The sequence below is a fragment of the Coloeus monedula genome (assembly GCF_965178545.1).
Source record: "Coloeus monedula genome assembly, chromosome: 1".
Taxonomy (NCBI): Eukaryota; Metazoa; Chordata; class Aves; order Passeriformes; family Corvidae; genus Coloeus; species Coloeus monedula.
In genome coordinates this window covers 46,587,907-46,614,607 of record NC_138781.1, presented here as the reverse complement: position 1 = coordinate 46,614,607, position 26,701 = coordinate 46,587,907, and the positions used below count along the sequence as shown (strand labels likewise).

Sequence of the window (26,701 nt, the reverse complement as noted above, 5' to 3'; positions counted from 1 at the left end):
ATCCAGAAACCATAAGGATTTGCTGTACATCAAAAGTATATTATTGCCTGGTAAACAAGTAAATAATTTTTAACTAAGGTTATGGGGGAAGCCAAGAGTGCACACAGTGACTTTCAGTCACAACAGGAAAATTTTTCAATTGAAATTAGGAATTGTAGACCAAGGCATTTCTAAGGGTTTTACTAAACCTGTGCATCTTATTCAGTAAGGCTTCACTGCAAAGGTCACACTTTAAAATACACTACTATGTGCAATTTCAATAGGCACATCTGAGAAGAAATTTTCTATGCAGAAACTGGAATAAAGATCTGCTTTACAAAAAATTACATGTTATCAACAAAGTTCAAAATACATGTTTCCAGAGAAACATGGAACTGCTAGTATTAAAATAAATTTAGACATTATGAATCTGCTGCATTAGCAATGAGAGCCCTATTGCCATTTATATGTCTGATTTCCCTGCCTGGCAGCCTGATAACACACTTCCCATTTGGTCAGTCTGCTAGGAGCAGCAATGCTGATGAAAAACTTCTCTGGGATACCTCATGTTCTACATGGGTTCCTCCCACAGAACCTATACGCAAACTTCAGTGTACAGAGCATCTCAGCAGTCCTCAAGATTACACAATCTCTTACTACATAATTTAGACTTTTTATTTCTTAAACAGATGGACTACAAACAATAAGGATTACAGGAATGACAAGATGCATTTATTATCAAATCTGAATTACATGCTATCTGTAATATACAGTGAATGTAATTCTTCATGATAAAGATTTATATAGCCGAGGGAACACTTTGTTGTTGGACTCTTGCAAGAAAATGAACACAGTGTTAGTTTCCTTACCAGGACTAAATCAGTAATCATTATAAGCTTTGTATGAACACTGGTGATGAAAGATAATTAAAATAACTAATAAATGAAGTGAGAAACACTATTAAGAAATGGGATATAGGGAGAAGATCATTCTGTTTTTCCTTTTTTTCTTTTCTCTAACTTAAAACCAATGAGTTTTGTTTCAGCTTGTTTATGAAAAAAATAGCAGTGGGCATTGAGTGTGGCAAAAAAGGGGTGTTTTATAGAGTGTATAAGGAAAAAATCCCTGTGCTGGGTCAAACTAATCATTCTGGAGTAGTATCCTGTCTCAGAGCAGTCAATTGCCAACACTTTGGGAAAGAGCACAAGAAACAGGCAGGTGCAAAGTAATCTCTCCCAGGCTGCAGTAAATACAGCACTGGCTTACCTCGGACAAGAACAGTTCACCCATTCTGGGGCACTTTCCAGAGGTGAGGCTCCCTTTCCTGTGAACGTGGTAACATTGGGCAACACCACAGGTAAGTCTTCATAAGGCACGGGAACAGTGCCGCATGTCTGGCAGTGAATGATTGGAATGGGCGTTCCCCAGTACCGCTGCCGAGATATCAACCAGTCTCTCAGTTTGTCACTCGTTAGGTCTCCACCTGTTCTTTTATTTTTGGCCTGCTGAGTAATAGCTTTTAAAGCCTCCTGCCGAGTCATGCCAGTGATCTGATTGGAAAAAAAAAAAAAAACAGAAGAAAAAAGAAAAAATTATACTTGCTGCCAGTGAAAGTGCAAGAACAAACCAAACCAGTTTTCTGAAAGTCAAATGAAATAATAATTTCCTTCTTCCCACTGGATAACGTCCTGCTATCCAAGAGACAATTCACATACTGGCTGCTCATTTGAACCTTCTTGCTTAAAGGATAATGTTCTTGATGGTCTGAATAGAACAAGGCTGAGAGTCTTGTAGACCCCTTCAGCCTTTATTGGCAGATATTTGCATTTACTGCTGATATCTTTAACAGTTGCTGTATGCCAAAACTTTCAGAATTCTATCATGAACATAAGGTAGAGACTGAGGAAATGCAAATGTTAAAACAGCTTTCCTTCTCCTATGCTCACTTGAGCATTTTCTGTTCTTGCTTTCACTGTAACCATTTAGACCCTACCTGGGACATAATGTGTCTGCTATTAAAACACATATTTTCAAGAGCTATCTTTAAAGATAAGATTTCTATGTCACTTGAGGCATATATGTTACTACAAGGGCTGAAACCACATTCCAATGAATTTGTGGAAGAAGGACTAGTATGTTCACATTTAGCTTAAAAATCTATTGAGACTACGAAATAAGAATCAACTTTTAACACACGTTAAATTATTCAGTTTCCATTATACAACTGAGACAAATACAGAGGAAAGTACAACCTTCGTCTCATGTACAAAAGGAAAAAACTTATTTTATTGCTACAGCAGAGCCAACACATTTCAGCATTAAATTACTCCCAGAAATTTGGTAGCATAAGCTTGGCTTGATTTAAAAAAAAAAAAATCACTTTAATCATACAAAGTATTAGGCATTCTTGAGAAAACAGGTTTAGTTTCCATAGTTATTATAAATTGGAAAGAACTCCATACTTGTATACCCACCTCTGCAGAATTAATGACCTTCTCCAAACCATTTGGCAATGTCTCAATGACTTCAGTTAAAGAAATGCCCAGATTCTTAGCTACTGCAGCATCTTCTGCACTAGTACTAGGAATTCCTAGAAAGGAGGAAAAAACATTTCATTTCTATGACACTCTCTTTATAATGACTTCTGCTTTCCCAAAGGAGTTAAAGAAAAGGATTTAAGAACATTAAAAATGTTTTTGTATCCTTTAAGCAGTGAAATTCAAAGAGCAATTATTACAAGTACATTTCTCAGTTCCTCTGTAATTCAAATGTTCATCAATGTTCTGTCATTCTTTCAGAAAAGTTTGAAAATTTGATGGTGCTGAAAAAACTAAAAATAAAGCCATAAACTTTGGATAAAATTATAGAATTTTCAATGTAGCCATATTATCTAAATGTAATATATTTAAACGATACAAATTTTAATTCTATTTGCTAATATGATAATCAAAGACTAAATGGAGAGCAGAGTCCTCCTGTTTCAATATTAATTTTATCTCTGATTTCATAATTTATTCAAATGTACAACAAACCAACAGTCTCAAACATTACTATCCCTTTAACTTACTACGAAAGACATGATTTGTTTATCAACCCAGGGAAACAATTCAAATAACATCAGTTTGCTATTCAGACTATAACTAGTGAGAACACTTCCTACAACTATTCAGATGTATTACAGAAGTCACACTATTTAAGGCCCCCAATGCTATCTTTCCCTCTGCATTTTATTATTTGGGGCAGTCATGCATTTTAATTCTACTCTGGAGGGTTACCTTTCGCAGTGAGTTAAGAAATTTATTAGCTTTATTTATTATCACATTTATTCTGAAATAATATTAAGATACTAACAGATTTATTATTTCGACAGAGATAGATCTTTCTGCATACTTTTCCCCTTCAATGACAATTTAATTAATAATTTGAACAATCTTGCACAATTACTGTCATCTTTAAAAGGCAAAGAAACTTATTCCAACCAGACAACATCAGCATTAAGTTGGTGAAAACTACACAAAAAAGCTCTCAAAATATTTGCCAAGCACATTAGAATTATTAAGGAACTACTTCACTCAAAACCAGCTTAACAATCATCTTAGTTCAGGCAGTGAAATGCCTGCTATACATTAACTCTGCCAATATGTGGAAATCTGGAAGCAGATGACTAAAGAAAATGAAACAAAACTCCCCTGTGACAAGCAACTCCTTAACTAGAAAAACACAAAATTGCTATTTTATCTTTCCAGCATATGTACACTCCTGCCATTTCAAGGCTCTCTTAGAGAACAATGTTTGTATCTTAATTTGTCAGAGAACCCTGCAGCCTGCAACAGGTGACTTCACAATATGCTCTACAAATGGAAAAAAGCGGGTCCCACTTTTTGGTCTGCCTCCTTTTGAAAAGATGATGCTATTAATGTACACTGGTAAAGCTCAACAGCTGGCACCCACAGCTTCCCATGAAGAGCTGGGCTGTTTCCAACAGACATAAGGCCAAGGTATGTGCCAGCAAACTAGAAGATTTTAAGGAAACATAAGATTAGGTATCTCAATTATTTGGCTTCTCCTATATGAGGAAGGACTTTCTCAAAAGCAGATTGAAATCTAAAGTGCAAGATGCAGGCATGTTATAAGCGAGGTAAACAGCCCAAGTGGATAATTTCCATTAGCCCTGTGAGGGCCATCCAAGACATTTTTGCACAGTCAGCTGGTTTAATGCAGTCCAGTTGTGCAAAAATAGCCAATATTGGCAGCAGTGAAAGCAGCAGCCCCAGGACAGGAAAGAAGTATCGGCAACAGGGAGGCAACAACAGGAGTTAAGGGGTAAGGAATGTACTGCAAAAAGGGAAGAAGAAATAACTATTTCCCATGAGGACTGGCATAGAACATTGCCTTCTCAATGTAGCTGAGATCACGTCAAAGCACAAGAGTAAACAAAAAGCTTGGTGGGTGCAGATTAAAACAGATGGTTTTTAAAACTTAGTACAATTTCAACTTTGACTTACTAGGACGATCACATTATCTAAGAGTATGTACTTAGCTGCCCAGTTTGGGGGACTAGGTTCCCTACCCAGGAAAGGAGTCAGACAGGCAGCTTCATAAGACAACTTTGAGAACAGAAGCTCACTGCAGGCAATTCAGCATCCTCCTCCTCCATCTATGGATCCTCAACTCTAAATCAGGTGCCTGAAATTATGGGAATGCTACACGAGAGATAAAGGATCTAACTGTCCAAGACAACCTGAAAACAATTATTACCTATCCTGAACTATTTTATTGGCCTCAACACAAATACTACTAGATAAAAGTCAAAGTTGAAATTTTTGTACATTTACCATCTGAAGCATTTCTCTAGAAGGATGTACATAATTCACATAAACGTAAGACACAAAAAAAGCCAAAAGTTAAGAGTTGTTTGTCAAAAAATGGTACAGTTCTGTTTTGATTAAGGATGCTGAGAGACAGCCAAACACACGTCTTAGGTAACCAATTTTCTTAAGATATGCAGATTCTCAAATTTAGCTCATTAAATGCACTAATTTTATATTTCCACTTAAAATTATCATCCTGTGAATCTCTTCCCCCAGATAGACTCCACATAACTACTTTTCCCTTCCTTCTTCCATATTGAAGAACAGAATTCCAAAGTCCAGGAGAGAGCCTTTGTGTTCAAATATTTACAACAGTATCTTGTGCTCTAACACAGCAACTGAAAGCCATACTATTCCACTTACATATCTAATGTCACGTACCTATTTTAGCATCAAGAAAATTAGCAAAATTGGTTTTTGCTGAGATGACTACAGGAATCTCCTGATTGGTAAGCAAATTCACAGCTGTCACTGAAGTAAGTGAGTCTGAAAACAAATGTAACAATATGGTAAGTAAAATATAACAGAAGATACGCTGAGAACATCACTTACCATTACAAAGCCGTTTATCTTAAACTTACATGAATTTTAAATAACAATTTTCTTTAAAAAAGAAAGAAAATGAAAAACCTATTCACATTTCTAAAAAGCTCAGATGTACCAAAATGCTCGGGAAGTGGGAAGTCAGACTGATAAATTTTCATGACTAGAAAACATACTTATAACAAGCACCTGAATAACAGCAGAGTAAGATTTGGATTATAAGAAAAAAATTGAGTCTTTGATCAAAATACAGCCTGCTGCAAGTTGTATGAATTGGCTTGAGTAAGCCCTGATTTATGTACTAGCATACAATGCTACAAAATCCCACCAAAAAATCAGATGAAACTGCATGGGAGCATATATCCTTATGATTTAGTTTCTTAAAGAAGAACTACAAAGCATGTGAATTTTTTTTTTTTTTTTAACCTGTGTTAAAAACCACCTAAGTAGCCTATTGATTTCCAAACAGGATATTCATATTCATATTACAGATGAGGAACCCAATGTCCACAAGAAAGGGGAGATAGGAGAGGAGAGAATTAAGGGTGAGAACTAATAAACTGAAATTGATTTACAATGTGCAGATTGGGTGGCTCAGAAAGAAGAAAACCAAACCTGAATATTCCAAATTTTGAGGATTCAAACCCCAGATCTCAATTTGGACCTATTTCTAACTTTTTCAGTGCCTTTAAGTTGATGATAATTACAATCATTAAAATATGGGCTGCTAAGATCTTCCTTTCACCTTTCTTCAGAACTAAGCTGAGGCTATGAAGTCTTGTATTGCAATGCATAAAACCTGCTTGTAGTAAAGTAACAGCAATTTTGAGAACAGGGCTGTTCTCATATCTCATCATGCTTCTTAACACAAATGATACATTTATTTATTTCTGATTACTACTTTTCCAAATTTCAGATGTCTGAGATAGTCATATGATAAAGAAAATTTCCACATTCACACCACTGTGCACAGCTTTCCTCTGTTTAAAAAAAGTACAAAAGGGATAATTTCAGTCTTTAAAAGCAACTAACTAAAAAGCATCATAAGCAGGAAGCTGAGTGGGTAGGACACTGCTTTTAAAAATAACTTCTCTCTTCCACCCAGCAATAATTTTCATTTTATTCCAGAATCCAAAATAATAACTCCAGTTTCTGAAGGTGCTCTTCCCTGTGCTCATTTGCTCACATTGTTATCATCATAACTGGAAAGAGCTGATGGTACAGGTACAAATGTAAGACAGTGTATGCAGAGTATTATAATGAGATAATGAACAATGTAATGATCAAATCTTTATCTCAGACACCTCCTGCTGTCAAAACTATTAGACTTACCAGATTCTAAACTAACATACATTTTTGTAGGCAAAAAAAATTGGATGTTTGACAACTGGTTGTTCCATCTATTTAAATAATAGCCTAAAATACAGACCTGTACTTCAAGACTAAATGTTTTAGAACTTTCAGTTACTGTGCTATACGACAGCTTTTTTTCTCTCCTAGAACACACAAAAATATATCTTCCTAATTATTTAAATGAGAACACAGTGAAACAAGAGCATTACAAGACAACGTCCATTGAAAAGAAAACAATTACACTTAATTAAATTAAAATGTCAGTGTTCCTGAGGAATTTTTTTAAAAAGTCTTGGTTAATGTGAAAACAACACCATCCAAAATTTCTTTTTATTTAAATGCCATCATTGGTGTTCATATGTAAAACCCCAATCTCAGCTATTTTCAACTGAAGGATGTCTGTAAGTATATTCACAAGTAGCAGGAGTACACAATAGCAGAGTTTGATTCTGGAATTGTGCCTCTTTTTTGAGAACTTTTGGCTGTTGTTATTTCAACTGAGAGTTTCTTAATTTAACTCAACTGAAAGCTTTAAGCTTCTTGGTTTCCACTTTAAAAACAATATAAAAATATACCATTGTCCTTATTAAAAGCAAATTTTGCACTTCTGTGGTTTGGCTTAAAGCACAAGATCGAACGAAGGTAAAGGCATGTGCATGGATGTGTTTGTGCAGTTAGTGCTTTGATTTGGTTTAGCTGCAAGAACTGCAAATTTGTTCTCCAAAATTCTCCAAGCTTTGCTCACCTCTTAGACAAGGGCTCTATGTACTCAACACAGTCAGGCTCCATTTTTTTTTCTACTAGCAAGCAAACTTTTTAAAGGTAGAAATGAAGCACTCAAAAAAGCAGGTTCTGTACAACCAACACAATTTCCCATAAGATGCTGTTGACATCAGATGTTATACAGACAATGAAGCCTCATCTTTACCAGTAAGGCAAAAAGAAAATATTGAACACCAGCCTGAAGCAGAAACAAAAAATTTTATATTTACTCTTGTCATTTTCAGGTTTTCCAAACAACAAAAAAATACTAGACTATGGATGCTAAATACAGGCAGAAGCCTCTAGGAAAGCAGTCAACAACAATTAAAGAATTATCAGTTGACTGTGCAAGCCATGAACTGCCATAAGGATACTCTGAATTTACCCCACTAGAGTCTCATATTAACTAAGGATCTGCATAGTAGAGTATTATTTTACTATCTATCAGTGATCCACTTTGCTATGTATTAGTGATCTTTAGATTCCTTATGACAGGAAGAAATCATCACTGGTGCAAGAATTAGTTCTGCTGTCTTTGTGCTAATGACAAATTACCATATAGACGTGAGATTTTCCAATGGGCTGACACAGTCAAATTTGGACTATTCATTTCTGGTACATGAGGAACCAAGAATCTGTTCCACTGCTTTTATATACTATGAAGTGCTACAACTATTATAAAAAGAAGAATTCTAGCATAGCTGCTCTTGCCACATCTGAAGATCTGAAGCCAGGACAGGCTGATGTGACACTGTGTGACACATAGCAAGAAAAAAAGGCCTGCTCGCTGTCAATAGGAACAGCTCCTGCTCAGCTTGATACACATTCTCTAAAGATCATTCTTTATAATTGTTGCTCTTCTACAACAAAATGCAGTATGAGAAAAATACCACCTTTCCCTGGGATGAACTCCCTCTGAAAGACTTCCTTGAGACTGCTATTTCCATGCAGCAGTCTGTGAGTTGGTAAGATATATAAATGGGAAGCTCCATAAATGGCTTCAGGTGTATAGGTGTAAGCTGCTAGCTTCTCTTCTGTTACTTTGCCATTAACCTGAAAAAGAGCAGAAAAAAATTCCCACTGGAAGTGCAGTGGTTATAGATTTCCCTTCCTTTTTCTACAGTTAACGAGTCTACATCACCCTACAGAAATACACAGTTCCAAATATCAAAGCTGGATACATTCCCACTACAGAAATTTTCCAGAATCAAACCTTCACAAAACTTACTTTCAAGCCTTGAGAAAGTTGCTTTACAGTCTTGTCTTAGTTTATCCAAATATATCTATAATAATATAATTCTAATCCCATATGTAATATTGCACTGTGCTACTGAGATAGATTCAAGCCCTGGCTAAGCAACCCGGAATCCTTCTATTCACTTTTAATATACATGCCTTGCTTCCAAGAAACTGGAATGAGATGTTACCTCTGAAATTAAAGAGAATTTAGGATTTTCTAAGCTACAATACGACTTTACACCATACTTCTCTGATGAAGTGAATGCTCCAACTTATGTACAGAAATAAAACAATAAAAGAACATGCCACAACAAAGAACTGGACATAAAACGTAAATAGTAAATGTCAAAGACTTTTTAAGAATTACCACCTGGAACTATCAACAAGGTTTATATCTTAGATCAACTAACTGTGGAGTATATGGGAGTCTTAGAAGGAGATTTTTCTGTAATAAGTATTAATATAAATTTTCAGAAACAATTGGTAAAAACAACTTTAATACAAAAATGCATCTTTTAGCAGGGTGCAAATCAGAGGTATTTAGAAGGTTTAATTTGTCTCAATTTGAAGTATCCAAGCATTCAGTATTTTAAAATAAGAAGTCACTTTTGGAATGTTAGACCAGAGTAATAATAAGCACAATAAAGCTTTGAAGTACAAGGGCTGAAATTCAGTCAGGGTCTCTGAAAACCTCTTCTGTCACTACCATATTCATGGAGCCTTGTTCATCTCTTGACAAAAAAGGGAAAATCTGAAGTTCTTCTGTAGATAATGATAATTTTATTCAGGTTTCCCTTTCCTTCCTCTTCTTTCTATCTAGACTTCTCTGTAGCTTCATTACTACCTAATGGTGTTGTTTCCATTATTTTAATTAGGGTATATAGTAAATGAAATAACAGACAAATGTAAGCAAAGCAGCTTGCCTGAGGTCAGCCTGGGTCTGACAGAGAAGGTGCCATGCAGAGAAAAGCAAAAGCCCAACCAGATCCCAGCTGACATGTGCAGTGCTACTTGATAATGCATTTGGCACAAATGTCCTGGCTTTTAGGGGAGCTTATTAGCTGGCATGTATTTTGGCATAAATATACACAGCCAATTTGCATCCATTTGAACACACAAACCCTTTCCTAAGGAGGATAGCAGCAAGGATCTCTTCAACCCACAAGTGGTGTTCTTCAGGAATCTGTGCTTGTCTGCACATGAATATAATAATAATCTTTTTTAGGAGGCTTCAAGCTTTTAAGATCTGAAAATATATTCCCATCACACATTTCAGGGGTTGCAGTGAGCCCAACCAAGAAAGCAGCAATTCTAATTTCTGACTTACCTTTAGCAAGAAGTCAAGAGAGCACCCAGTGCAGTTACCTATCCAATTCGCTTGCATTTCTTTAATACCATACCACTCAGGGAGATCAGATAAAGCATCAAACATGGCCTTAAGCAATAAAAGAAAGAATTGGGACATTCAGCTTTTGTAAGCACACAAATTAATACTATGGGTTTAATTATAACTAACAGCAAAATGGTAAGGTGCTGGTAAAAACACTGGAAGAGGTGTTTTTATACTGCTGCTGTCTCAAATTAATCTCTCTGAGAATAGAACTAACATGGTACAAGCCAGAGGTATATCACTGCCAACAGAGACCCTGTTGTTATTAAACATGACCCTTCCTTTGAGTGGACTAGACCTTAAGATACAGGAACAAAAAACTTGGATGAAAACAAACAGAGAAAATATTCACAGTGGTTGTAACTTCTGGGAAGTGTAGGTGACCTACTGCACTGAACAAGACGTAAGAGATGTGCTTGCAGATGTGAAGCCTACATTTGGATTAGTTGTTTTAGACAATAGCCTAGAGATGGCAGTCAGACAAAAGGCGTTAACATGTCATAAAATTTTCAAACTCTGACTTAAAACAGCATAATAGTTTCTAGCTATCTATTTTTTCATATTTCATATTGATATTTTACCAAGCACAACAAGCTGTAAAATTGATTGGGATCCTTAGATTGTATCATCCTGCAAAAACAACACTAATCATAATAACAAAGGTTCATATTAAACTCAACAAATATATATATACAATATTATAGTAATATAATTATTATAAGCACCAGCAATGAAGCTGGGTCTAGAGGGGTCAAGGGTCTAGAGCAAGTCTTATGAGGAGTGGCTGATTCAGCTGTGGATGTTTAGGCTGGAGGGGGGACCTTATCACTCTCTACAACTGCCTGAAAGGAGGCTGTAGTGAAGTGGGAGTCAGTCTTTTCCCTCAGGTAACAAATGACAGGACCAGAGGAAATGGTCTCAAATTGCACCAGTGGAGGATACTAGGAAAAATTTCACCATGGAAAGGGTTGTCAAACATTGCAACAGGCTGTCCAGGGAAGTGCTTGAGTCATCATTTCTGGAGGTATTTAGAAGACCCATAGATGTGGTGCTTAGGAACAGGGTTTACTGATGGACTTGGCAGCGCTGGCTCAACAGCTGGACTTGAGGTTCTCAAAGGTTTTTTCCAACCTTGATGTCTCTATTTTATGCAGCAATGAAGAAATTAAGTGTTGCCTCCTTTACTAGCCATAATGTCCAACAGCCAACTTGTAACTTCTATGTGTATTTGCACTCAACGAGAGAGAAATCTATATATTTATGTGCTTTCTGATGTGTGGAATGGAAGCATAATAGTCTATTCCAAGTCAACTAGTATTTGTCTAAACAATGTGAATAGCATGATTTTAATAAATGGCATCTATAACAATGTAAAGGAGAAGACAAAAAGATAACTTAAAGTTCATCTCATTTTTCACTTTGTAACACTTCACATTTTCGTTATGAATACTGTGACTGTCCAAAATCTTTACTTTGGCAGAAGTACAGCCAGAGGCATGAGTCACTTGGACAGATGGTGAATATGCTGAACAATTACAGTTAAAATCTAAGAATAAGGCAACATGTTGAATAATTTCTCCTTCAGCTCTGACTCCCAACATCAAATGTGCAAGCTCTTTATTATCTCAGTAATTGCTAACAACCTGCAAGGATGGACAGTAGCTATTACGTGCTGCTCAAACTAAACAGTAGGTAGTTGGATAATTAGTGACTGTACAATTAATTCTTCTAAAGAATGTGTTTCAAGTTCTGTTTTAATAATATTCTTAAATAATTTCAAAGTGAGACACATAAAAGTTACTGTTTACTGTTTAGTTACTGCTCTGTTGTATATCTGTCATTCAAAATACAACAAAAGGCATGTCCTTCATAACTCGTAATATTACACCACCACTTGGGATTATTATTGCTTTCTACATCTTTAAGAATCAAACCAATTTATTCATGATTTATAAAGAAAATGTTAGACTTTTGGAGGGGTTTTTATCATACTATATCTTTAGTCAGTTTTAACTGACAATTGCAAGCATACTATATCACAGAGAATTCAAAGTTCTGAGTATTCTCACTAATTGTACTGTTGCAGAGACAACTAAGCTTTATTTACCATGATCAATCCATGTACTTATATAACTATGAAAGAATAATGAATAATTGGAGATCTATAGAGAGATACATACACACAATAACCAGACATATTCTTTGTAAGACCTTTATGCATTTTAGAAAGAATGAAATTGTGTCAGTACCCGCAGAACTGGCTGTTCACATTAGGTATCCATTCTAATCAACATTATATTTTGCTGGCAGAAGCAGCTAAATGTGCATGTGTTCTACTGAAACTGTACAGTCTGTAACTGCTTCCCAGCAAAGCTTCCTGGATGTTTTTTCACTACAGTATTCATACACCAAGATTGTCAATACCAGCATGATCATGATTTTGCTCTAATTCATTGGTCTTATTAGAAGCTACAGGCTACAGTTCGTCTTAGCCCAGTTCTTCTCTTGATAATGCAATTACTTCATGCAACTAAATACAAGAAGAGCCAACTTTACTTCATCTAAATGAAGATAACTAAGCTTAATCTGCATGATGATGCAGCCTAGCAGGGTTTGCAAACACAAATCCTTTATAACTTAATTTACACATAAACAGTTTAGTGTTTACCCGAGCAAACAAAAGAACTTCAAAAATTTTCAAAATGGAATTATGATTCTCAGGTTTTTTGTACTCAACACACTCCTTTGGTTTCTTGTCAAGACTTTGAAAAGCAGGTGAAGCAGAAAATGACCATGCAAACTACAAACAATTTACTTGGTGTTACAGAAGCAAATAATATAGAGTATGCACACCGCTAGCATGTTAGTAAGTGTTTCTGAATGATAACCTAGGATACTCACTAGAAGGGAAGTAGAGAAACATTAATTCTTACACACAGAAATGCACTTGTACATTCATAATCCATCCATGTAAACTAGGAGCTTTTAAAAAATAGATTAAGGAAAATCCTTTAAAAAAACTTTTAATTTTCAAATGCAATTGTACTACACCCTGCAAAATATAAGCCTACAAATTTATGTTAAAACTATTACTAATAAAAAAAATTACATGTAGACTGTTTGGGTATATGAAACTCCTGACTAGTGCTAGCATAGAAATTCCTGAGTACTTTAAGCTAGTATTTGGAAAGGTAAATATTCATTCAATTGAATTTTACTTCCATATTCTTTCTTAAAAACCATGGCCATATTCAGTAGAAAATATTCTGAATCAATAACGTAGTCCCATGAATTCTGCTCCAATTTTTTTTTTTTTTTCAATTTGCCAATCTTGGCAGTGTTCAAGGCCTGGTTGGATGGGGGCCTTGAGCAACCTGGTCTAGTGGGAGGTGTCCCTGCCCATGGCAAGAGGGGTTGGGACTAGATGATCTTTAAACTGCATTCCAACCCCTTAACATTCTATTATTCAGTAATTACTGATACATTTCCTTAAACAAAAATTCTGATCCTTAAAAATGTGTGTATATATAACTCCTAGTTATTCCTGCCACAAATTTGCTAACTAGATTTGTTAACACAGAGAAGACAATCAGCAAGAAGACTCCCAGCACTCAGGCAAATAAACAAAAGTAAAACCATGTTGGAGTCTGCAGGGGACGAAGAACAACAGCAGCATTACAATCCAGTAAGCAAAGAGTGATAAGATTATCAAATAAACTCAATTTTCAAATTTCTGATGATGACTTAATAGTGAGAAATTTGGAAACATTAGGTAGCAGAGTCTTTCTGCTTTCATTTTTCATTACTTGAGAAGAGACAAGAAAACTTCAAATGCAAACATCTAATTACAGGAGAAATTACTCCCATCTTAATTAAACACAAGTCAAGGAATAGCATAAATACATTTTGGCAGTCTTTCAGATCTAAAGACAGATGGACTCAGGAAAAAGCCAAAGAAATCGAAGTTGTGTTTAGAGATGAGAATGACTTAAAGGCTCTTACACCTGAAGAAGTTGGAGATGGAGGATAAACCAATGTTTCACAGGATTTCTTTACTCTTTCAGAACATACAGAAAATTCTGGTACAGACAGAAGATGAAAATCAACTACCTCAGATGATCAGAGAGTAACAAAATCAAGATGAGTTTGCTGAAAATTCATCACAGACAATGATGACCAAGCCTGAAACTAGAAGTAACACACTATATGTGGAAAACTGGTCTCACATTTCTAGCTGTTTAGTCTGTTGAAGATTATGACAGAAACAGAACTTCAGTTAGGCAAAAAAGATCCAGAAAATCCAAGAACATAAGTGCTTTACAATTTCCCAAGAGCATCTCAACTCCAGAAGTCCCTCTGCTTGTAGTTCAAAGAAGGATTCTGCTGAGTCCCTAGAAAATTCAGTCTCTTACTTCATCAACTAAAATTTTTAGTAAATCAATACCTGCTACTAATTTCATACTTAGTGAGAGTAATTTAACTCCTCTATGATAGTAAATGAAATAAAGTGAAAAATCTAAATATAAACTATAAAGTCAAATGTACTCTTTTTTTAATGAAGACACTTTAATGATGTTTGACACATCTGCGAGATAACAAGAAGACCAAAATAAAAAAGCCAGAAAAAGGTTGCATTTCAGAAGAATTCAATTAATTAGTAAAATAAAATTGCATTCTACTAAATTACAATAAAATTTAAAAGCTTTGCTTCTGAGCAAGAGTCAAATAAATATCCATGCTCTGTTTGGATTAAAATGAAATCCTTCACTTTATTTGATCAAACTCCCAAAAGAGCAACCAACCGTAAACTAAAGATTACATGAAATTATTTAATACAACTTATTCAACTTATTATATTAAAGTACAAGAAATTAAAGCTAGGCTGCTCACTGTTTTATTTTGCACTCTATTGCACAGTTCCAACTATGACTATGTGGTATGGCTTCTGCTGGTATTTAATATCTTCTTGTTTTACTATTTTTTTTCTCCTTCAGTAATTTCTGTCTGTACTTTTTTAGGTCACTCTTGACTTTTATTTCCCATATGTGAAGAATACTGAAAACATACATTAAAGAGGAGCAATTACACAGATACCATGTATACTTAAAATTCTTTCTCATAAATGTCTGAACTGTCAGCAGTTTTCCCATTTCCTTATCATACAATTTATGGTCAACAAACACCTCTGATGTGATTACACAGAACTGAGGCAAATAAATGATTCCTTAAAAGCAAAAAGTAAATCCAGAATTGTTCTCCAGATTTGCTTTTAAGAGCTGTTCCCTGCTTAAATTAGCAAAGAGAAGATATTCCCTTTCCAATATAATGAAGTATATCTTTGTGATGAGTAATTGATTCCATAAATGTAAAAGCTCTCCAAAACATTTGTTATAATTTTTAATAGTACAGAGTAGTCACTGTTTTGATTAACCTTATACCAACAGGAACTTAAATTTATATTGCTGTACCATCAAATGAGATACTGTGTTTAAACAAAGGTGAAAAGACCAGCCTGATCTGGATATCCACAAACAATTTTCTGTCTTGCCAAGCTGACAAAACAGGTGCCATTTTTTATTAATGAAGAGCTAAGCAAGCTGAGGGAGCACTGCTCTTGGTCCCTGTCCAGGAGACAGCTCTCAGCCTGACTCAAAAGGAAGAGTTTCAAAGCGAGGTTTATCAGGCCTGTTCAGTTAGGAGAAGACAACTGTGAGCTAGACTCCAAGTGTGGGAATCAAAAAAAATCACACATAAAGAACGAAAAAGAGCCAGCATTTCAGTTCTCCTCAGTGATGAGGCATTACCTCCTGCTAGGAAATCCAAAGTGCTGCCAAGACTTAACATCCTGAAATGCAGTACTTCAGTTTCATTACATTTCATTACCATTCTGTTTAATATCTCAGAAATAAAATACAAAATAAAAAAAATCAAGCAAAACACAATTACATTAAATAATTCCAAATCTATTCAGATGAGACAAAAGGGCTGTCAGATGCAGTGCAAAGCCAGAGAAAAGCTGAAGAACTGTAGTTCATTTGCTGTTTTCCCTCCACAGAGTCAGCACCATGCCCAACATCTGTGTTCCTGCAACCCACAGAAAATGAAAAGGGATTATCTCATCTCCAAATGTCTGTACAAGAAAAATTAACTAAAAAAGGGTACTACTTATCTGTATGGTAACTGTAAATTAAAATGGTAGAATTTTGTTGGTTAGGTTCCCCAGGATTCGAATTAAACAGACCATCCTATTGCTGTGCAAAAAAGGGAGATGATTTAAGGCAAAACTGGAAGTTTTAAAGTTGCTTCTATTTTATTTTATTCTATTTATTTTCCAGCTATTTGAATGATTTTTTGTACAGTAAAATATGAAAAAGAATTGTATAGAATTAATTTAGGAAGAACAGGGACTATAAAAAGACTAACCTTGCCAATTCTGATTTGAGGACTCAGTTGACCATGCATAAAAACCTTCATAAAAGCAATTTACAGGTACACAGAGAAAATACTAACATTTACAGATAGATTTTTCCAATGAATCTGCTTACCAATTCAGCAGGGTAACCATAGCAACTAAATGTTTTAGCTTAAACATCTTAAATGCACAGACAACAATTTGAATAATAATGACATCAGTTAAGGCATTATAGTTTTACCAAAAAAATACGTCAAAAGAAAAATGACAATTAAAATGTTCTCTAAAAATCCATAAAAGCTGCTAGACCATTTCATATGTACTTGACTGTTTAAAAAATGGGTCACAATTACTTTATTACTTTACAGAAGCAGAATGCTTTCTGCTAAGCATTAAAAGCACAGGTAATATTTTTGCCCTTTGAACAATACTCATTGCCGATGGTAAATTCCATGTGAGCCAACACTGCTCTGTTTGCAATTTTTATTGCAAGAAAGGAATATGAGCTGATGTAGTAACAACAAAGAAATCAAAGCAAATCTACAGGAGATGATTCCTCTGGACACAACAGAAATCTGAAAAACAGTGTATGTAGGAATGAAATACTGACTCCTGTAACACACGACCTCACAGACCACTACTGATCATGTAACTCCTGGTTGCTTTTTGACCAGCAATGTAAGCACTGCAGATGAAGATTACTCTGATTAGTTTTTATTTTCATTAAGGTCATGAGATACAAGGGAAAACATAAAATGATAAATGGGCAAAAGAGAGGAACACCAATGACTAGAACAGGTCATCAATATACACTATAAATAGGCTGAAAAGTTACCACAAAATAATTTGTGGATGCTACAAGTAGAAAATAGGTTGTATCCATACATATTCAGCCATTATTGCTAGCTGGTAATTTGCATGAAGAATTAAGGGATAGAAGATTAATTAAATGTATTTTAAATGGAACTTTTTCTACGAAACAAGGTTATGGAAATACTTATATTTTCCTCTAAGCCACACAGGAATGGAGTGAGTTAACAGAAATAAAGTGGTTTTTTTTCAAAATACTTTCCCACTAAATCAACTTATAGAACACTCAAGTATAACTCTGGGAAGGAATAGGAAACAGATTTGCAGAGAGTCGTCTTTCAGAAAAAGGGCAAGGAAGGTAAAACTTTCTGACATTTGGTCTTGAATTTCTGTAAACTTTTCAGAAGAAATATTAGTCACCATTGAAGGCACAAGATAAAGGTGACCAGAATCAAGTGGCTTTCCCCACAATACACCAAAACCAGATAAAGGCCTGAATGTAAAAAAGATGAGTGAGACACCCATAGAATTCTAACTCTCTAAGTCTGAAAGTAGCCAAAGTTGGAAAAAAAATACAAGTTTTCCCCAAAAGGTGCAAGGATTAAGTTACTCTCAGATAGTCTCTTAGTGACTTCCAATTTTTTAATTTCAAACTAAGAAGGACTGGAACTTCAGTGGATAGAAGAAATCTAGTCATACAGCTCACTGAAAACCTGATCCACTTAGCTCTCTACCTTTTTCCATACCTAGGAAAAACATCTCACACAAGGAAGGATTAAATCTGCTCTGTGCCTGTGAACTTGTCCAAGCTGTGAGGAAATAAGGGGCCATGTGTGTTCTGATACAAATTCTGGCAGTACAGCTCAAAGACCTAAACACTGCTCTACACTGACAGAAAATGTAGATCTTTGGATCCGAGTGACTTTGACCATGCTAACCTGACACCATTTTGTCTTAACCTTCTGGACACCTTTTAAAAATCGGAATTGGAGGAAAGATGTTCAACAGGCAACTGACTCAGAAACGGGGAATAAAGGACTCAGGACCAGAAAAGTTCTGGAAGGGCAGGTTTCTATTTCTGTTAGTGTTCTAATGCAAAACAAGTTGACTACGGATTTGAAATCCCCAGGCCCATTACAGATTTTTATAATGTCCCCTCAGATTTCCCTTTTACAGGAGTCAGGCATATGAATTATCAAACAACTGACAAAAAAGGGAAGTGAAATCCATAAAGAACTGAACTGCTGTACTAATTTATCATTAGAGGCACAAATATCTGAACTGCAAAGAATTTCAGGAAAACAACGTTGCACTGGTAGTGGTTCTGGTCTGTTATGTAAGCCTGGAAAATCTCTTTATGGAAATAAGTGTCTTCAAAATCAGGAAATAATCCCCCCTGCTGAAGTGAAGTATCATCACCATTAATGTTATCATCATGAAATTGTATTAGCAATTAAAGATCTTCAGCTTCTAAAAGAAATGTCTCTATCCTCCACACCTATTAGGACTAGCTCCATGAAATCTGGACCCTTCACTCCAAGAGGAAAGGCTCTGTAAATGATAAAGGTAAATGCAGGTCTCCCTCTCGATAAAACCCAGTCTCCTGGCAAGAGCTTTTGAAAAGAGGTGGGGAAGAAGGTTTGAGGAATAGGCTGGGAAGAGTGGTTGCTGTAACTGCGGCGTTCAACAATGCAGGACAATATGGATTCAGATCAACTGTAAACAGCCTGAATCCAAAGAAAAGGGACAAAAGAAACAGACTTAGGAGGAAGGATTCATGGCTCTTACCACTCCTGGAGAAGTACTGGCATGACTACCATAAGGAATGAAGAACTGTGCAAGGATGTTTTGAGGATAATTAGTCAAATTATTCAGAAAGAGAAGCCGAAGTTGTAGCATTTCAGATCTGTAATTTGGCTCCTGTCAAAATGCTAGTGTGAAGCTTCCTGATTATGTCAGTGTGCACACAAAGTTTTTAAGAGACTGAAATACTTTGCCACTATTAGCTCAGATACAGTCTCCCTCCAGTGGACTGTCTTCAGTTGTGGCTTGCAGTTCATGGGCCATTCAGAGTCATACGGCCAAAAGAGTCTTCTTCAGAAAGTAAAACGCAACATGCTATGTTATCTAATCTCTTGCAACTTGAAAGAAAAAAAATTACCAAAGAAGAGACTTTATTTGTCTTAATCTTCCAAGCATGAAATCTATCTACTATCAGATACTGGACTTCATACAGCAGAGTCTGGTAACCTGCTATTCTTATTTGAAAGTTTGGGGTTGGGGGGAAGTTATTTTTCCCTGTCTACAACCAAATGTTTAAAAGCCTTGCCAAAAGAAGCAGAGTGAGACTGTTTAAAAAGAACCACAGCAACAAAAATAGGAGTGAGTGGAGGGTGAGTAAAAAGGAAAATCCAAACCACCTGCTGATTCTTGGTAGCATCTGTCGCTGTACAAGAAGTGGGAGAACATGAAGGTAATGCTTGCCAAAGCACTTGAGCTGGAAGCAGTATGGCATCATTCATCGATCTGGTTGTATCAGCTAGCACAGACCCTACAGAATATCAATCACGAACAGAAAAGAATAGGAATTGATACAAATGTTCTTCCTGAAATGAAAAGCAGAAGCAGCTCTTATTCATGTCACTAAGATGTTCAAGAACAAAAGGTCACTTGCATGTTTGCCCTTCACGTAGGTAGGGAACATGGCAGTCTCCTGAGGTGAAATCTTTGTGGGGAAGATGACGGGGTGTTTTAGAGGTAAAAGCTCCTTCTTATCATAAGATTAGTCTGCTTACTGGGGAATGACATGATGGAGATGTAATCTGCCCAGGAGATTGTGCTTTTCCTGTAACAGCATTTCTTAGGTAAGAGACTAAATACAAAAGATAAATCCTTCCTAGTGGAGGGTGGAAATTGAGCAAGAGGTAATAATTCCATAAACCAAGGGTGTTCTCAAGATTACTGAAAAGCTCCTCAATCTTGTCTTTTGGTCTTGATGAATAAAAAATTATGGCTGATTCACCCCTCTTAAAGGGACATAAGTAATTGGGTACCAGCATGTGTACAGACCAGAAATACCAGCCATTGCTTCCTACAACCTGTACAGAGACAATAGACAAAAGACATATCAGTAAAGGTAGAAACTCCAATGAATCTCTAGCCTCAAACTGAGGGAAACAGTGAGTTAGGACAGACCCTAAAATATCACAAAGGTCATAATGAAATCTGATGAAAAGGAACTGAAAAAAAAAAAAAGGTCAGAACATTGTGTTTATTTTGTGATTGTGCAGACATGCTCCATTTTTCCTCCAGCTATTGCAAATGTTCCCTCCTTACTGCCAGAACAGGCAGTACAATCAAAAAACATGTATGTCAAGTACCTCTCTGCGTATGAAGAATCAAAGCATCAGGCAGGATATCTAAAGTTTTTCTCCTTATTATGAATAGACCTAGAGAGAGACACAGATTTCTTCTCCTTGGATGATGGTGGAAATTTGGTTTCTTGAATCTGAGACTTGGGAAAAGGATCAAAGACGAATTTTTAATATTTTCTTGGGAATAACTTTCTCAATCTGTACTTGGGGTCTCAATACACAGAGGGAATAAAAACTTCACCCAGACATGATAGGAAGCTGATATTTTCATCTCAGAGAGCATAAAGCCAAAAGTTTTGTTGAATAATTCCTGGGTGTGGAAGCCACATTGTCCCAGCACAATCAAAATTTGAGCTCATAAGAAAAAAGGATGTTGGAATAACTTGAAAAAAAATTTTAAATTGCAGACAATCAAATAGAGTAGAGTATGAAGTAGAAGATCCAGATGAATCTTCAATAAAAAACAGTTAAAAGAACTATGGTTCAGACACAGGTGGAAATGAATGCTAGGTGTCAGGCTGTACTCCATCGCTAATAAAATGCCCACAAGTCCAACAGGTTGATTCGGCAAACAAGCTTTGCACAGCTCTACACTCAAATATGCAGAAAAGCGTTTGATGGTAAATACGGGAAGCTAATGTGCCAATGCAGAATTGATTCATTCACCTCTAATTTGTGCCTTTTGATTTCTTCAAAGCTTAATCCCACACCAATTACCTACAATTCTTAAAGAATTCTTAAAGAAACAGAAAGACTTCAGGGACAATAATTTATATATATACACATACACAGGGATAGATCACACATATTGTTATGCAACTACGTATTATTGAAACATGTATCTATAAAGGACCACATTCAGCTTGATTAATATTTCTGGACAAAAAGTCACATCTTTGAAGTGCTACCATAACTTCCAAAAGATGTATTCTCATACCTTTGCATAAGCAGTTGTCTTGATAAACCACTGTTTGAGGTATTTCTGCTCCACTTTTGCTCCTGAACGCCACGAGCAACCATTGTCATCCACCTGTTCATTAGCTAGCACAGTCTGATCCACTGGATCCCAGTTAACCAAGGCCTAAAAAAAAAATTGCAGGAAGAAACAATACTTTCAGCAGCTAGTTAAGAACCAGAAACTTACTTTACAGATGCCAAATGAATTATCCAGAAACATACCTTGAAAGTTTACCCGAGTTTCCTATATTTTTAAAACCTCCATTTGATTCAGCAACATGGACTCAGCTGGAAAAGTTTTGAATGTTCATCTTCTCAGAACTCAAAAGACCCAAAAATACAGTTGCCAAGGTTTGCCTAGACTGATCATGCTAGCAGATAGGCTGACACGTGACTGCTTGACTGTTATATATAAAGTAAGTTCCAACTGACTATACTGCAAACAACATAGTCTGATGCTTAAAAGTTCTTCACTACTAACTGAAAAGTGTTGAGTCAGACTGAGGGGGGTAAGTAAACAAGAATGTCCAACTTAAGAGGACAGAATCACAAAGAAGTATTACAGTGGTTAACTATATTTCAAGTGAAAGAGTTGATATTATCTGTATGTAACTTCTGTCAACTGTGTGAATTACTTTTGGAATCATCTTTCCTTATCAATACAAATGCATTAAGGAAAATGTAAAGTGAAATTAATATTGGTGTTCAACTCTACAAACCTTGCTTTTTGAGCTATTGAGTCAACTGAAATAACAGACATAACATACTGGGAAAGGAGCAAAAATCAAACTCACCCTTCCCTAGTGTTGAACAATTTATCTGGTCATAGATCAAAAAGCATCTAAGATCACAAAAGAATCCCATCCAAAAGTGGCATTAAATGCTATACATTAACTTGAAAAAATTACCAGAAAGAAAAAAAAAAGCAATCAAAGCAATAGAGTAATTTATTATTTTGAGTGTTATTTAGTATTTGAGCTAAATCAGTCTGACTGAAAAACAGTAGCTACAGTTCCATAGAGATCTAATACATCAAACATTTTTTTTAAATTTCAAATTACTTCTTTGGGTGTGGAGAGACCTTTGTGTCTCAGTCAAAAATTACTAACTGTAGTTATATTGCTCACTTCATCTATCACTGATCACCTTCTGACCAGTTTCCAAACAGCTAATACTGCTTCATTTTAAATATGCTACATGTTCTTAGAAATAGTAAATACCACAACCACTTTACAAATTTTATACTGAGGAGAGCCAAAGAAAGATGCAGGGGTTTCTTGCTTAGAAATACTGCTCACAACTGTGTGAGCACAAAGTCTGGCTACACTGATTTATAAAAAATTTATTATCATTAAATGAATGAAAGTTATTCACTGATAAATTTAAACTCAAATGAAGCTTCTGTGAATTCAGACTGGGATTTAAATTTTTAACTTTTTGGCTACCTTTTATCAGGTTATTAAGCAATAACATCACACCAGATTTTATAAAAGCCTCATGAAAATTCATTGGGAAATTAAAAGAAATCAATATATTCCACTATTACAAACCTATTTTCCAGACGTTCAGAAAACACAGCTTCTTCACTAATAACGTAATACATTACGAACGAGGCTCTAAAATAATGATCTTTTAATTTACAAAGTTCTGAAAAAACTCCACACAAAGTTAAAATAACACCTAAAGAGAGATAAATCAGGCAATACTGAGAAGTAATAAAATTCCAGTTGCATAAAGCAGTATTAGCATAAGCTTGTATTAAACTGGCTGTGACTCAAAGTTGAGAAAAAATACTGTTTCTATTTTGATCATATTGTATCAAATTTATGGTGAAAATTTTAGAAGGTAACTGAAATGACTTACATAATTATTTAGCATAACAAATCTTCCTGTTACGACTCATAAAGATATATCTAAATAAATCCTGCAAAGCATAAAGCAAATGTGAATTTAAAAAATTGTCAGCTGAAAGGTCTCGTCTATGAATTTTTTGTTACATTTTGTTCCTTCCATCTCTCACAAGCTTTTGACCAGTATCTAGAACCTGGCTAATAAATGAAACCTTTAGTTCCTACTTGTACCTCACAAAGGCAACTTCTTGACAATGACAGCCTCTGAAGCTATGACCCCAGGAAGCAGCTAAAAGTCATCTACACAAAGAAAGCATAGTGCAAAAGCGTTCAGAGCACACCAATTATCTCGCTCTCCTCACTATATCAATGTAGACCATATGCTTTTAAGATAGGATTCATCTTGTCTAACTTTAGGTCTCTAAAGTGTAAGTGTCTATCTCCAGGCTTGCTGTCTCTGGGTCCCCTACAGATTACCGGTATCTGATGGAAGTTACAGAGTCAGGGCAGGTATTAACCTCAGTGAGATACTCACACCTGGCCAGGTCAATAACCTCTACAGTATATTGACTAGATGACTACTACAGGAAAAAGAGAGAGGATTTTGCTATGGTGAATAAAGGTGCCCTCTGGATGCTGCAGCACTCAGACAGACATTGTAAATCCTCCATAATTGCAGCTCCTGAACATACTGAGCCTGTGTCTCCCTGCCAGGGTAATTTCTGGACAGACATGCATACTCCTAGAACAGAGCTTTAACTAGGCTAATGCTCTACTTGCCTTATTCTTATTGTCACAGTAAGGCTATGAATTGTACCCAAGATGAAATTGTAATACAGGAGACTTCAAGCTGTGCAAAAGTACTGCTTAATACACATTGCAGATACACTGACAACATGAGACAAATATATGCTTTAAGTATATATGACTGTTCAAAGAGACCCAGGGTTATGGGCTCTTTCTGCCATCTGTTTCCTGCCAGAAAGCAACTGGTTCATAACCACCAGAGATTACATCCCCTACAGGTTGACAGATGCTGATTTAAGTCCTCAAACTGATCCTTGACTTGAAAGCAGATGGAAGTTGGAAGTAGATTCAATCACTGGTATCCAAACACACCTCCAGGATCCCACAGTACTTGGAGCCTGAATGTGAAATTTATTTTGTATATCATTCCCACTTTGAATGAAGCAGCAAGCCTTGTACTTTTCAGATTCACCTGGGTTCACTTGTCAAGCAAAGAAATTTACAAATAAAAATATGTTTGTTATAACAAAGCTAGGGGTTTAAATGTTTTTATTACAAGATAAAAATAATTACAGAAGAAAAAAAAGAAAAAACCCCTAATCCAGCATACTAGAATATATTAAATATTGAGGAGTTTTGCTGGTTGTCATTAAAGATCTCTGAATACAAATGCAAACAGGAAAAATAGCTCAGTAACACCCTGCCCTCCTAAATGCTACCTTTCACCATCAATCTCTTTCTCCAGGTTCAGAGAATAATTGGAGTATGTTCTTAATTATATCCTATGGGGTTTCCTGGTTTCTACAGAATATAAATGAAATATCAAAGCATATTTAAGAAATCTTAGTTTCCATTTTAAGTTAGAAACATTCACTAAATTGCTGCTTGTTAAAGTGCAGCTGTTCAGGTATTTTGGAACTGTGTTGCCTTGGCTATAGAGTTCTCCAGACTGCTCATTCAACATCTTTGTTTCATCTTATGTTTAAGAAACACTGAAACCTTCACTTTTCAGATAGCCTGATACATGTTATTTACAAAATATTATAATTTCTTAATGTGGCAGTAACTGATGAACAGCTGTGATAGTCTTATGACATCTCATACTTCTTTAATATTTTGGAGACCACAAACAGGGTTCAGTAATAGGATGGTTATGCACCTAATCTCCAATTATCCTATCCAACACCATCAGTTCTGAGATAGTATCACAATAATGTTATACAGGTAAATAATCTCACTGCTGAAGAGACTCCTAATGACCACAATGTCATATATTTCCACAAGGGAAGATAAAATCTAGAAAATTCTATATTAAAGCCAGGAAATAAACAACTAAAAGCTATATTCTGATCCTGCATTTCAATGCAAATCTCTGACAATAAACACTTCTGACTTGACTTGCTACAACGGCCATTCATGTTAGTTAGTTAGTTATAAACTGTTACATAGAAAATTCTGTTATATATATAATTAATTCTATTTTAGAGTGATTTAAAACTAACAGGGCACAATCACTTTATGACTGTGAATGGACAATCCAGAAAAGTGCCACTGACATGAGTGACCTAAATTAGTGTATCTGCAAAATATTGAAGGTCAAACTTTGCACCTACCTCTTTTTGATACACTATCCCAGCTTCAAAAAGCTTAAGAAAGAGATATTGTGTCCATTTGTAGTACTCTGGTAAGCAAGTTGTTACCTCCTGTAGAAATGAAATAAAATAAAGATTCCTTACTCTGAGTATTTTCCTGTGTTGTTTTAACTTAAATAATTAACCCAGGAGTGTATAATATATTCTACAGAGTAAACATTTATGCATGTACTCACGCATAATTTATTCAAACCCATTTATATTTGCATAATGCTCACAATGAGTGATATTCACCTGTACACAAAACCAGAGAACATGGGCTTTGTGAAGGTTTAATGCACAAGGAAAAGTTTCCCTGTTAACATGGAATACAAAACTCTGCAAGATTAAAGCTTATAGATATGAGAACAGAAGATGAATGGAAGTGATCACAGCTGCCTGATCAGGGAAACAGCAAAACTAGAAAAAAAAGTAGACTTCTCTCAAAGAAGCCATCCTAGCCAGGCTGACTTTTCCCCTGTTCCTCAGCAATGAGAAGCAGGAGCAGAGGCTGTCGATGCTCAGAGGCAGCAGGGAGCTGGCTGATGTGAGGCAGGCAGAGCGAGGAGCCTGCAGCTGAAGATGTGGGTGCAGGAGGACAGCGGAACAGCACCGAGGCTTGGCAGACAGAGTGTGTGGGGCAGACAGGATGGAACACAGCGTAAGATTCTGAACTTCAAGATGAAAGACTCAGGAAAGATACCTCACATTCAAAGGTCAAATAAGCAACTGTTCCAAAAGGCAAGGGAGCTCAAGTTAGGAGGATGCTCTAGGTTAAAGTAT

At 35.8% G+C, this 26,701-nt stretch overlaps 1 protein-coding gene across 2 annotated transcripts in view; it reads right to left on the bottom strand.

Moving 5' to 3' along the window:
• LARS2 (leucyl-tRNA synthetase 2, mitochondrial) overlaps window positions 1-26,701 on the bottom strand; it is an 83,140-nt gene that overhangs the window by 33,048 nt on the left and 23,391 nt on the right. For both annotated transcript variants that reach the window (XM_082281473.1, XM_082281474.1), the window contains exons 6-12: window positions 25,901-25,990; window positions 21,671-21,814; window positions 10,075-10,182; window positions 8,402-8,561; window positions 5,232-5,336; window positions 2,454-2,569; window positions 1,246-1,529 (exon numbers count right to left, since the gene is read on the bottom strand). In XM_082281473.1, the coding sequence (XP_082137599.1) occupies window positions 1,246-1,529; window positions 2,454-2,569; window positions 5,232-5,336; window positions 8,402-8,561; window positions 10,075-10,182; window positions 21,671-21,814; window positions 25,901-25,990 (1,007 nt within the window). The remainder of the gene's footprint in view (window positions 1-1,245; window positions 1,530-2,453; window positions 2,570-5,231; window positions 5,337-8,401; window positions 8,562-10,074; window positions 10,183-21,670; window positions 21,815-25,900; window positions 25,991-26,701) is intronic.